General features: G+C 39.6%; 1 protein-coding gene across 1 annotated transcript in view; it reads right to left on the bottom strand.

The window, feature by feature from the left end:
* Positions 1-1116: 1116 nt before the first annotated feature.
* Positions 1117-13807, bottom strand: part of LOC100550739 (band 4.1-like protein 3) — a 31947-nt gene continuing 19256 nt past the window's right edge. Inside the window, exons 3-9 of the mRNA XM_019613935.2 lie at positions 13323-13365; positions 9804-9879; positions 8291-8509; positions 8116-8203; positions 4434-4586; positions 2322-2419; positions 1117-1387 (exon numbers count right to left, since the gene is read on the bottom strand). Of these exons, the coding sequence (XP_019469480.1) occupies positions 1132-1387; positions 2322-2419; positions 4434-4586; positions 8116-8203; positions 8291-8509; positions 9804-9879; positions 13323-13365 (933 nt within the window). The 3' untranslated portion in view covers positions 1117-1131. The remainder of the gene's footprint in view (positions 1388-2321; positions 2420-4433; positions 4587-8115; positions 8204-8290; positions 8510-9803; positions 9880-13322; positions 13366-13807) is intronic.

The following is a 13807-nucleotide window of genomic DNA, read 5'->3' as shown; positions in this document are numbered from 1 at the left end:
TTTTTTTTTTTAAACCATAGTGATTCTAAATTTAGTCTCAATATTTTTTTTCTACAAAAATAAATTGCAGCTTATTTTTACTCAAGAGCTGACAATAACATCTCATGAAGTAGCTGAGAGTCTGCATCATACGCTGACCTAACTTAGAGGAGCAGCAAACCTCGATTCCATGAGCCACAGAGAAAGTGAGGAGAAGCGGGACCTGCTATTAAGCTGCCTATCTTATTCTCCATCTTACATGCTCAAAAGTGATGTATGTAAAAAGGGCTCATCAAACTAAGATGCTTGTGTTATTGCTCTATGAAGGAAAATAATTCATCTGTGAATTTAAATACACACTTAATTGAAAAACCTGCATATGAAAAAAAAAAAGAAAAAAGGCCAAATTTAACAAAACCCAAACAATTACTCTTGTAAGTCCTAACAAAGCCTTGAAGTCAGACTTGCTTGAGTGGGAAAGCCCAGTCTGGCAGATCTGGTACTTTGTTCTTTTCCCAAGCAAGAAAGTGCTTTGCAGGGGTGAGTGCAAGGGGCGGGGCCCATGAAGAGCAGGACCCCAAAACATCCTGTAGGCAAACACCTTGTAACTGCAGTAGCAATAAGTTTAGGACATTATTTATCTGCAGCTTGCTTGTGGCAACCCACAGGTTGTGTTCCCTATAATACTGCCGGGTCTTGGTGTCAGATCTATTTTCTCTCTCCTGAAAGGGAGCAGAAGGCATGTGGCAAGGACTTGGTTTCCTGCTCATCTCTTTGGGTCTCACTGGCTTCCCAAGTGGGAGGTGGCTCCTGTGAAACCACTGCAGGCAGTCATTTCATAAAAGGCTCCAGGACAACAGAGAAGATGCCCTACTGAAAGTCAGCAAGCTTTGTAGGACCATCATGTGAGAGATTTCTCTATGGCTTTATCCTCTACTGCCTAGGTGAACATTCCCACTGCAAGATCTCATGGACCTAATTTCCAAGTCCAGTTATGCAGACAACTGTAAGTCGTGTCTCTCTTCCCACACAAGCTGTGCGCTGCAGGCCATTAGAAGGGCTGGCTGTATTGATACAACCCCCATCACGGGTTCATAGCAAACGTGCAGGTACTCACTTTCTCCTCTCAGCAGAAGCTCAGGGGGTATGAAATTACAAGAGGCTTACATCAAATTTAAAGCAGTGACCATCACGACTGTAACTTCTGACCAAGTCAATGAAGAGGACCTTACCGCCATCCAAGCTGCGGGACATCGTGTAACGTTTACTAGAAGACCGCTCAAAGTAAGGTGCGGGCCGGTCTATGAGTGCACTGGCTCTTCTCGTCTGAGCCTGTGTCCTACCGCTGTAACGAAACTTGGAGCCCAGTGTGAGGAACTTCTTTGGAGGTGCTTCAGGTAGAAGGAGCCTAAAACACACCGAGCACACAGGGATTATACTGCATCCTCCACAGATCAACCTACTACTTTTGCAGAAGGGAGAACACCACTGGGACCTGCATTTCACAGGTCTATGCTAAAAAAAGGGATCAAATAATGCCTCACATATAATGTTGTAAGATCTCTTAGCTAAAAAGCTAAGAATTTAGGGCCAGATTTGTTAACAGGGATGCAAAATTTTTCAGGTTAGAGCCTTCCCCCCCTTCTGCATTTTGGCCACAGAGTTTGCTGAAGAATCCATTCCCTTGCTATGGAGTTTATGCTTTAAAAATCAACTTTCTGTTAAAAAGCAGAAAACATTCCAAAATGTACAATTTCTTTTTAGATCCTGTGATACTAAGATGACATGTTATAAAAACATGCAGACAGCTTGAACAAATAATTTTAGAAAAGGAGAGAAATTCCACATTTGACTTGAGAGGGAATTTTAAGTACTGAATACCCATTTTCAGGTCTTCTTAGATGTCAAAAAATTAGCTATATATGCATGGTTGCAAAATTCCTCAGTAATGCAAAACTCACATGTATGGGCTGGGTACTATAGATGACCAAAAAATACACTACAAGTTACTGTCTGTGTTTTCATCTCTAATTAACTTTTTTTTTTTTTCTTGTTTTCCCTCTTATACATCTTTTCCAGTAGCTTTCGATATACATTATTTTACCTAGACAGAGAAATGTATGTGCAGAAGAGTCCGTAGGCTTTTTAATTATAGTGACTGATGTCATGCAGAGATAAAGCAAGGTAAGAACCATATGGTGATTTTAAACGTTTTGTATTTTTAAGGAATGCTCAGAGCCACTTCTTGATCAAAAAGACAATTTGATTTGAAAAGTTTAGTCTCTGCTGACAATTTTCCACTGGATCTTATGGCACACCTTTAGGAAATGACATCCACATACCTGAAAAATGTATGGTGCTCAACACACACTTTCCATAAGCGCTTTGCAGCACGATGATTTGGCAACTTAAACCCAATAGTGCTTTCAAACTGCTCAAACTAGGTAGAAAAAAGAAAAAAATACATATTTGATGCAGTGCAACTATATTTAGGCAGTGTGAACAGGTACATGGGTTCATCTTAATTTCCTGTCTATACAATCTAATTGCAAAGGTAAAGTACATGCTGATGTACATCATCATATATATACGCATCCAACAGACTACAGTCTCAAAAGGAAGAGTGGTACCACTGAGAGTGGTAACAGGCAGCCTTTGGGGATTGTTTTATAGGGAAAAGTGAGATAAAAAGCAAAGCATTTTTGATGTTGACACTGATGCTTTATGCTCTATATTAACAAAATGGTCAGTTAAGACTTGGGAAATTTCTGAGAGAAACAAACATGTAAATGTTTTAACCCTGTTGTTTTAACTTCACCAGTTTAAAGAACAGTGGGAAGCTTGATAACGGCCTGAAGGGGAGCAATAGTCTCCTGGGACTGATTTGGTCTCACGCAGCCTTGTATTAAGGAGAATTAGAGTGAAAGAACTAGAGTTAGCAAATCACAGTGTTTTTTAACTAATTTGTATCCTGGGACAGACGAGAAGAAGAACAGATAATTGAAAGAGTTAGCTGGGGACATCAGGTGACCTCTCTAGGTTGTGCTGCCGATTTATATTACAGATGCAAAAGCTGTGACAGCTGCAACTGCAGTACGATGTTGATGACTACATGCAGACAGCTGAGTAGGTGAAACAGTGCTGCTGTGATCAGGGAAAGATAGTAGAAGGGCACTTGTAAGGAAGCCTGGATCTCTATGGGGAACTGACAAGAGAGAAACCTGTCAGGAAACAGCAAAAATGATGAAGATGATTGAAACAACACATGGGATGGTGACTCATATTATCATCAAATGTAATCTGAAATGGACTGCACTGATAATTTTATGGAACTAAGACCTGGTCACAGAAAGCTACATACCAACACCAGCAGAGCTTAAAAGGAGAGCCTGAGTGCAGAACTGAGAACACCAGTGGCTCTTCTTTTTTCCTTTTAAATTAAACTCAAGATGTGAAGTTGGTTGTTAAAACTGTGTCTGTTATGAGACAGAAGATGTAGGACTGTGGATTTTGGATAACAACTCTACAACTGCTCAAGCCCCAGTTACAGTGGTGGCCACAGCAGATTTCCCAGGTCACTTTTGAAGCCAGTAGTTGGCTCAGGACTCCCACTGCAATATTTCATTAAGGGAGAAATGCCAGTCCTCAACCAAATGACTTCTGTATAGCTCCAACCTCTAAAATGGATATTTTTTTTCCTTAATCTGTTGCAAATTGATTGCTGTACCAGCAGCTGAAACTGAGACACTGTTTTGTTAATGATGATCTTGTACTCTTCCTGGGATTTTTGCTATGATCTATCATCCTATTTCTGTGTTAGCGCCTGCTTAACAGGAGGAAAACCAATGCGTTACTGTCGGTGTATTTGCTATGCACCAGGCTGAGCCACGAGAGGGCACTCACGATACGAGATTTCACACTACATCCCGTGTCAGAACGTTAGCTTCTATGGGCCTGGAAGGGCGAAAGCATGTAGCCAGCAAAATGCTGAATGATGGATGTTGGGCTCGTTTTTATCAGACTCTGGATTTTGACTCGGCTCCAAATGTATAATCTGATATGGTTATAAAATTTAGTATGACCTATCTATGTCTTAGTGGGTAATATGAACAGACACTAATTCAACACACAACATGATGATGGTTGATGAGCACTCCATGAAAAAGCAAAATGTTACTTAAATTCCCGAAGTATTCAATAATATGAATGAGCTCTTTGCATGCAGACAGCTATATTTGCTGTTTATGTGAGTTCAGGGTTGTAAATAGAAAGACACAGAAGATTTTACCTGTATTTTAAATAAAGTATTTACCTAATTTCCTAAGAAAATCACCACAACTTAAAAAATATAAATGAAGAGGAATGTTAAGGACATGACAAATCAACAAATCAATGAGAACGCAATTTTTTTTTAAAAAAGGTTTGTTCACTGAGGAGTATCAGGATGTCCTTACCTCCCCTGGTCGGATTTTGATGTAGAAGTTGTTCCTTTTGTATGAAATTTTCAGAACCTTTGGCCAGGCAAATCTATTTATTCTGAGTCGGTCTCGATATATTAAGAGCCCACTTGCGCAAACTCCTAACATGATTTCCACTCCTTCAGAATCCTGGAACAACAGGCAACATACTCTGTTGAATAACTCTCTCTTTAAATCCCAAAACAGACACTCATATACTGTGTTTCTACCCGAGCTACCTGTTAATGCATCATCTACAACAATGTTATTTCTGAGAACTACCCTACTCATCAACTATCCCTTGCATTCAGGCAAGGAATAGTAAGGCTGGGCAGAATGAGAGAACATCAGTGTTTCAGATGTTATCTTTTAGAAAAACTACAAAAGGAGGGAGTAACATTGTATCTGGTATTAAAATAATGATATTAACCATATTACACACTTTAATTACTTCCTAAGTGTCATTAGGATAAATGCAAGATTGAAAGTAAGTAGGACTGCATACACATTTACCAGTCCCAGCATCTCCCAGACTCCATGAGTAAACGCTGTGAATCAGACCAATTTTTCTCCTGTTGTTACCCTATCTTGGTTCTGACTGATTTGCTAGCTTCTTTAATGCTGTTCTGCCTATCTTCAGTATTTTCACTTCCTCACTTCTCTGCTGTTGTATGTAAAATTATTAGTTGGCATAAAGTTGGCCATTTAGATCAGAAAGGTTATTTTAAACATGAGAGTTTTACAACTCATTTTGACAGGGAAGCAAGCTGTAGGTCAGACACGCTAGTGTCATAAAAGTTTTGGCCAAAATCTTATTAGAATATACCTAAATAGATGTGTATTTTAAGTAAAAACTATATTCTTCTCTTTCCTTTAGAAGCTTTCAAATAGTCTAAGCCAATCTTCAGTGTTTACTATCACCACTAGCCTGTATAATTCTATTTTTTATTTAGCTAAGCATTAACAGTGTTGGAGAAAATAAATGTTTGTCTTAAAGAATAGAGTCCTTTGGTAATTATTTTAAAATAACTTAAAGTTACAAGTTTAACAATAGCAGCTATGAAGATGTCACTCTGTGATAATCAAGAAATGAATTAATAATTTGCTGCTAGTTTTCCTACACAATACAAGTCTAATTATGCTTAAGAGGAGCAGAAAGGCATACGTGGTCAGATAAAAGAAAGCAACAGCATGGCTTGAAGTAAAAATAAAAAAAAAAAATTTTAAAATCAGATTTGTAATACAGAATTAGGACCACAAAGTCACTCCAGTGTTAAAAAACACATCAATTAAGGATGTTGTGTTCCAACAAAGACGGTGTCACACCACGAAGGTATCTTTTCAATATAGAAGTCTCATGTGGTATCATGGTGGGCCACTGGAGAAGAAAAAAAGGTAATCTTTTTGCTGGAGTTCAGTTTGCCAATTTCCTAGGCCAAGAAGAACTTCTACATACAGCAAATACATTTGAAAAAAAATGAAGTCTTATTGCTTGTAATCACATTGCCTGGAATGATCCTGAAATGCTCACCTACATAAGACATATAGCTGCAGATAGAAGGGCTGCTACTTCTCCTATCCTTGCCCAAAACTTTATTGAGAAATGCTTTCTCTCTTCCTTTCCACCTTTACAGCAGATCTCAATGCATTCAAAGCTTTTTTTGTTTGTAGGTGTCAGAAGCTGCTTTTCAATGTGATATTATTGGTGCAAATCAAAACCTGGGTAAGAGGGAAATTGGGCTTTGTTTTGGAGAGCCATAGAACACAACAGTCTTTGCTGTAACATCAGGAGACACCAAGCTGTACATACCTGCAGCTCCACATACGAATGGGAGGTTTTGTCAGAGTGCTGACAGCCCAGAGGACAAATCTGACTATCTGAACACAATTTTAATTGTAGCTCTGTGCTAGCTAATTGAGAGCTAGCTTTAACAGCAGTTGGCAAGCCCAGCATCTGTTGAATACCTCAGATACCTGCACAGCCTTAATGAATTGACACTGACACTGAGACATCTGCCACTGCATGACTTTAAAAAGGCACCCACAGAGACACTTGTCCAGCAGCCTGATACCATCCCATCACATCGGCAGGCCTAATTAAAACTAAATGCTACTTCTCATGCCGGTTCTAATTTTCCCTTTTTTAGCTCCATTTTTGAGACTGCTATTGGGTTTCTTAATCCACAGACATAGCCAATTCAGTGCGCAATGCAGCTTTTAATATTAAGAAAATTACTTTAGAGAAACGTTGGCTTGCCTACCAACTTACTTTTCTCCAAGTCTTTCAAGATAAAGAACAGAAAAGTAAAAATGGACACTGATACTTTGTAAGGAGGAGAAAAGAAAGGTTATCTCAGGACATACTAACTTAAATTTCAAAGCCTTTACCCAGTATTTAAAAAGAAAAATACTCAGCTCTTAATGCCATACTATGTCAAATTTTAGTAATGAAGCTCGTAACATATTGAGAACAGAAACTCATTTTGTTGCTGTTCTGCAGATCTCTTTGTGTTGGACAAAGGATGTTGAAAATAAGCTACTGAGTGACATTCACCAATCCTTTTCTATCTCTGCTCCAAAAGCGCCTCACGATTCTGTGCCTATCTGCAAAACACAGGAAGAGCAGCGGCATGCCTCCTGGTCAAGTGCTGCCCACTGAGCCATACCCAGATTTTTCATTTTCAGTAGTGGTAATTAACAGAACACAAAAGATTGCTTTGAATTTCGTAACACACATGCACAATTCCTATGAAATGCTCCAGGGAAATGGCTGCAGGCCCTTTCAAGATCCAAACTGCAAATTTATCTCAGTTCTTGAAAGGATCTGTTGCAGCATAAAAACAGGCTCACAGCAATTTGACCTTTACAGAAAATGCAGCGCTCTGCACAGCTCAGGAGTCTTTGTTTGGTACTCATTTGCCAAGGATGCTTGCTAACCTCAGAGATGTTAACATCCATTAACCTTACTTTGATAAGTGAAGAAAAGTTGAAGAGTGGACGGTGAAGTAATTGCTTAGTTGGGCAAAAAAAGAAAAGCCACAGATACAAAGCTGGCAGGTGACTCTCCCAAGCCACAAGAGAAATGACCACTTTTGGTTTTTAACTTAACCTGCTGATCATTAGGGAAATCACCTCATTGGTGGAGAATGTTTCCAGCAGAATTACTGCCCTTCTAGTTAACTGGAAGGGCCACACTTCAGAAGAGAGATCAGCTGCTGTTTCCCTGCAACTATCAATCTGATTAGGTTTTCAGCACAGCTGAATGACTGCTTCAGAGTTCTTTGCATGTTGGAAATGATCTGTTTAGCTGAGATGCCATACTTGGCCTTATTAAATTGCAAAATGTATCTGAAGGAAACGACAATTGATCACTCTCCAGATAGCTTCTAATATCCTTTCTCATTACTGTGTCCATTTGGCATTTTTTCCCCAAAGGGTTTGGCTGTTTATTTGGCACAAAGTGTTGATGTGAAACATCATCTAGTCTATAGGCTGAATCATGTTCCAGTTGCAAGATGCTTATCCCAGGAGTCACCTTTCCTCACATTGACTAGTGATTTTTCCCCCAATCTGCCTGTCTCAGAACAGCAAGAAAGAATAAATCAGAGTCCATGCAAATTCAGGTCCATGAGAAAGATGACCATTGTAGGTTCCCAGCAGGAAGAACTGTAGTCCATACCTTGGCATGATGGAGATCTACTCCATACATTGATAACTTTTTGGCATTCTCCAGAAAATGCATCTCAGCCTCAGCAGGTGTCATTCCCCTGAAGAAAAACAACCAATTTGAGCATGGATATTAAGGAAACAGAATATGAATTGAAATGCAACACCTGCAGCCTCCACCCACCTACCTGTGGCTCTTGTGCAGCTCGATCACCTTATCTTCCAGCTCTTTAGTGTGATTCGGTGCAAAGCGAAACTCGCTGACATAGTCACTGCCGTACTCATCCGGGTCGTAGTCACCAAGCTCAGACTGCACAGTATAGGAGCCCAGCAGGGCAAGGGTGACAAAGGAGCAGGGCAGCCGGCCAGACACGATGTCATCTCTCAGCTGCAAGCAGAGGTAGTACCTGCAAAGGAATGCCGCCACTGCTCACACACAGCTCCTCCAGCCCCATCAGCAAAGGAGCCACTTCTGAGAGGCAGAAAATACCCAAGCCCAAAGTTTCTTGCATTAGCAAGAATTAAGAATTAAAAAAGAATTAAGAAATTAAAGAATTAAGAATTAAAAATACCCTTTGCCTAACTTGTGGGTAGCAAAGCTTAATTAATCATTATAAAGCTGAATGGAGATTTCTTGATAAAATGTACTGTCATTTTGTTTGGTGACTCAGGAGAATTATCCATAGGTTTATACAACAGGTCACTGAGATACAGCTAACTGATAACTCTTTTCTTTAAGGAGAAACATAAAATAACATTCCCTAAGGGGCAGCCAAACTCCAAGCCATTCAAAAAAATTTTCTTTAGTAAACTGAGAAGCTTTCTCAAAAATACATTTAAACAGTAAATGATGTTAAAAGCACAGAGGTAAGCACTGATTAGAAGAAACCAGGAAAAAGTGAAGAGTGTTGGCTTTGTGGTTAAGACATAAAGTTCCCTTGGGAGGTTTAAGGGTGAGAAAGAAATCTTGACCCCTCCAAGATCTTTGCTGCCAGCCTGATGCCAACTGTTCCTTGCTTGGAGGTGAGGTATGACTTTTGGTGTCCCAGCCAACATGGCTTACCCCAACATGGAGCTGATACAGAAAACTGGGATTTGCACCAAATGGGAGGAATAAGGAAATGTTTCAAATATATATATATATATATTTTTTAAACCAAAGATACAGTCTCTGTACCTCAAACCTAATTAAAAGCAATAAAAGCAGGATAAGGATAAAGATGGATAAAAGCAATCCTTCCCTTCAGCAGAGCTCATTATCACCACATTCATCATACCATGCACACCAACCACACACCTAGCCAAACAGTACACAGAATTTACAATCATGCTTGTTCTCCTCATTTCTTTCATATTTATGATTTTGCTAACAATAAAATCTTTTTACCATTGGCAAAACTAAACATCTCTGGGCATCTCTGTGAAAATCAAAATAAATTCTCCAGAACACATATATGGGAAAAGCTTGATTCTGGTGTTAGATTGTAAATAAATAAATGAAAAATGTTGTCTGAGCTCAGAGAACCAAACACTGTTCACAGTATCCTTTCTGTCAAAGCATCACATATTTTCCATAAGCTCATAAGAGAAAGCAAGTCAATGGGAATATAAAACATCCCCTTTCTTGGATAATTAGAGAATAAGTGCTCTCAAGAACAGCTTTTAAGGCCCTTCTAAAAATGTATTTAATGTTTTAAACACCTGGTAATATCTTCAGATAGCTGGGCAGGATCTGGAGGGTAGAATTTCACATTAAATGCAAACTGCCAAGCACCACCTGGAAAAGAACACAGGTTTACTGAAAGCACACTGGGAGTGCAAATGGAGATGTTCATGTTATTTGATTACTTGCAAATTTAAAAATAATCCAGTCAAAAAATTAATAAGAATAGGATATAGTATCTTTTTCTTGTGTACCATTCTGGAGATACTAATTTTCCCTTTCACAATTATGGTATTAAATCTGATCTTACAGCTCTTTTCTTATTTAGTAAGATTTTCATGAGGCAAGGACCCTAAGGGAGTAGCAATTCACTGCTAATACTTACAAAAATTCAGTCTGAAAAAAAACCAAAAACATTTACTGGAATTAACCATCTAAAAACACAGCTTATGCTAACTCTAAAAGCAATAATTCCAAACACATAGGCCCTGGAAACATGGCAAAGTAAGTTTCAAATGAGCAGCAGAGTGGCAGCCACTGTTGAGTGATAGAATGCTGCAAGAAAAAATGCAGAGACTGTAGCTGGAAAGTGGCCTCAAGCACAGAGTGAGGGAATTCCCACTTAGTAATTTCAAGTCAGTTTAGGTGACCTGTGCGATACTGGCTTGCATCATTGCTACTATTTAGTGAAAAGTGTTTTGAAGAGTTAGCTTTAGATGTTGTTCATAAGAATACAAAGACTGGGGGAAAAAAAAAAAAGTGTTGAGTACTGCAATGTAAATATGAACACTATTTTTTAATAAGAGAGAGGATATACTAATGCTTGTCTCTAAAGCAAATGAAAAGCAGCAAATAAATCCCAAACCAGAAAATGCTAACAAGCACCATGGTGGTATCTCATTAATGGGTCTTTTCACTGAGGCTTTCATTCTGGAATACACATTGTATACGTACATTAATTACAGTACTTCTGCACTCATGAAACCAAAGATGAAGTAATGACACTTAAATTTTCTGAAATAGATTGAATATTTCAGAAATTACTGCAGAAAATAATGTAATTACAGATTAACTAGAAATAAGTAAATGTCTCTCTCAGAAATTTCTGTATTGGCTGTGTAATAAGAAAATGCTTTGTGCATGCTGTGAAAAACAGGACTCCTGATGAACTTATGGTCTTCAATCCAGAGGCAGCTTGTGTCTAGGCACCTGCTAATGAACATGGGTTTTCAAAGTATATCTGGTGTAGAAAGTTTATACGCTGGACAGAGTGAATGCCTGACTAGAAATACTGCAAGATCTTTCTGACTGAGCGTTTGGAGGTATTTTACTTAGAGATCTCAAGGAAATCTCAAATCATGTGAAACATGACTGGTTAAGACAACTGAGTGAGAAGCCTTCTTCCTTCATTTACAGGGGCTTAAATAACATGCAGTAGGTTAAAACCAATGGGGCCAACAACCAGAGGCCATAGATACAGCGACAGCCTTGTTTCTCAGACGCTGGAAAGAAATTGCCACTGTTTGCAGTAGAATCATGAATATCTGAGTGCTATACAGCACACGTATTTTTGTGCCATTTATGATGTGTCGTGCACAAGAATCCTACTTTTCCACACTTCTCCTGTTCCCAACTTCTATGGTGAATTCTCAGAGCAAGTAATTTATCACTGTCATCTCCTGCAAATACAACTGTCCCCATTCCACATCTAGCTCTACATTATTCTGCCCTGGTTAATCTCTCATTGTCACAACCTTTCACTGTCCAACTCACAGCTTGGGCACATATTTAATGCATTTCACATCAGCAGTTTGAAGCTGAGCTGCTTCCATTGCACTGACAATCAGCATAACTTGGCTCAACAAGATCTCCAGCACCTTCCTCTCTAAAACTACCTTCCTCATGGACTAAAAAAAAGCATGCAATGGAGCACAGATTTTCACGGCTCTTCTTTGCTGATCATTTACTAATAACAAATAATAATAATATTTACAAATAACACTAGTGGAAATGTGCAGCTGCTCACAGCAGCAGAGGATTCAACCCTTTGAATCCCAGAGAGGGGACTGACTCATTTGCCAGGCCTGATCCAAGATACGTGAACCATCAGACGGGTTTGCTTGTAAAAGCACAGGTATAGGTTACTTACAAAATGTGCAATGACAAAAAATACTCAGGTTTTCCAATGAAAAAAAGTAACACACACAAACATTTCATCAATTTGAAAAAGTGAGGGTGAAAAAAAGGCAGGTCAAGTTTTAAGCCTGGCAGCCCTGATACAGTTTTCCTTCAATACATTTTTGAATTTCTAATGTAGCAGACAGCTAAATTTAACAACAGGACTTTTTAAAATATTCACGTGAAGCAGAAAATTGACTGGTTCTCTGTGAATTGAACATTCATTTCAGAAGCAAAGTTCAAGCTTTTGAAATGCAGAAAGGGAAGGTATTTTAGAGTGCTATCTTTGCATCAGAATAGTATTTCAGTGTGGATACTAACGGTGTGCCTGAATTTGATATAAACATCAGTAGCGCAAATAAGTAACATATATATGTATATATAAACATATAGTAAACGTGTGTATATATATATATATATATGTATGTATGTATGTATGTATGTATGACAGGCTGGAAGAGCTGGAGCTGTTCAGACTGGAGAAGAGAAGGCTCCAGGGAGACCCGATAGCGTCCTTTCAGTATCTAAAGGGGGGTCATAAGAAAGAAGGAACAGACTCATTCAGTAGGGTTGGTTGTGAAAGGACAAGGGGAAATGCTTTCAGACTGAAAGAGGGAAGATTCAGATTGAACATAAGGAAGACGTTTTTTACAGTAAGGGTAGTGAGGCACTGGAACAGGTTGCTCAGAGAGGTGGTGGATGTCTTGTCCTTAGAGACGCTCAAGGTCAGGCTGGATGAGGCTCTGAGCAACCTGATCTAGCTGTAGGTGTCTCCCTGCTTACTGCAGGCAATCTGAAATAGATGGCCTTAGAGAGTCCCTTCCAACTCAAACAATTCTATGATTCCATGATTCTGCATGTAGGTAAGGATGAGGGGTCTGTGGCACACCTGCCCCACAGTCCTTATGGGCAAAGGGTTGAGGTAAGAAGCTTTCTTCCCACAGGAAGGTGCAGGGGGGCAGGCCCCTGTGCCTCGCAGTGTCAGGACACTTCTCCTATGAATGTTTTTTGGGGGGGTTGCGACCACAATGGAATGTGTGATGCTACAGCTCTGCAGCCCACCTGCCACCAAGATCTTCCAGCTTGGGACACCAAGCCATGGGACATCACACCAGGGACACCAGCCAGACCCTTTGCATGATAGAGGCCAACAAGGGAACAGGCTCTCCAACCCACAGGTCTCTGTGAGGCATCTTTCGATATGTACAGAGGCCACACTGGCTGGGAAACTAAGGCTGTCTAGTGCTAGCAGTGGAAAACAAATAAAAACAGTTTGGAGACAAAGAGGCTTATTTTCTCAATTTTTGAGGTCTGGGTACACCAGAAGGAAAAGTTTTCCAGAACCATTAAAAGAAAAATACAAATAATAACAAACTTACTTCGGATCTGCTTCTTGATTTCCTTGGCAGGGTCCAACCAATTCTGAAAAGAAAATGTTTCCTTTCTTCAGTTTGAGTTAGAAAACACAATCAACATCATTTTTAAAGATGTTATATATAAATAAGACAAAGCTAGAAAACCTGCATGCCCACCTTCTTCTCTCTGGAGCAACAGTGGGCAGGGGTAATGGTAATTTCAGAATGAGAATTGCTAGCGATCTTCATAGAAGATGTGCAAGTGTGCCATAGGACACTGCCCCATTTTTAACTCCCTGTAAACATGAGGGCATCTCCAGGGGCAGAGTTACTGCCAGGGCTGCCCTCATCCATGTTGCCCCAGACCTGGTGGCTTTGTAAGGAGATCACACAAAACCCTACTGAGGAGCTGAGGGATTATCATTGTGATTTGCAACTATTCCCTGGCTGCCAAGGAGCACTGGTGATTGAAACCAAATTCCTCCAGAGGCAAGGAGGAATTTGAGGTC

This window comes from Meleagris gallopavo, chromosome 3 (assembly GCF_000146605.3).
Source record: "Meleagris gallopavo isolate NT-WF06-2002-E0010 breed Aviagen turkey brand Nicholas breeding stock chromosome 3, Turkey_5.1, whole genome shotgun sequence".
NCBI classification, from domain to species: Eukaryota; Metazoa; Chordata; class Aves; order Galliformes; family Phasianidae; genus Meleagris; species Meleagris gallopavo.
The sequence above is the reverse complement of the archived record's forward strand: the minus strand, read 5'-3'. Positions and strand labels throughout refer to the sequence as shown.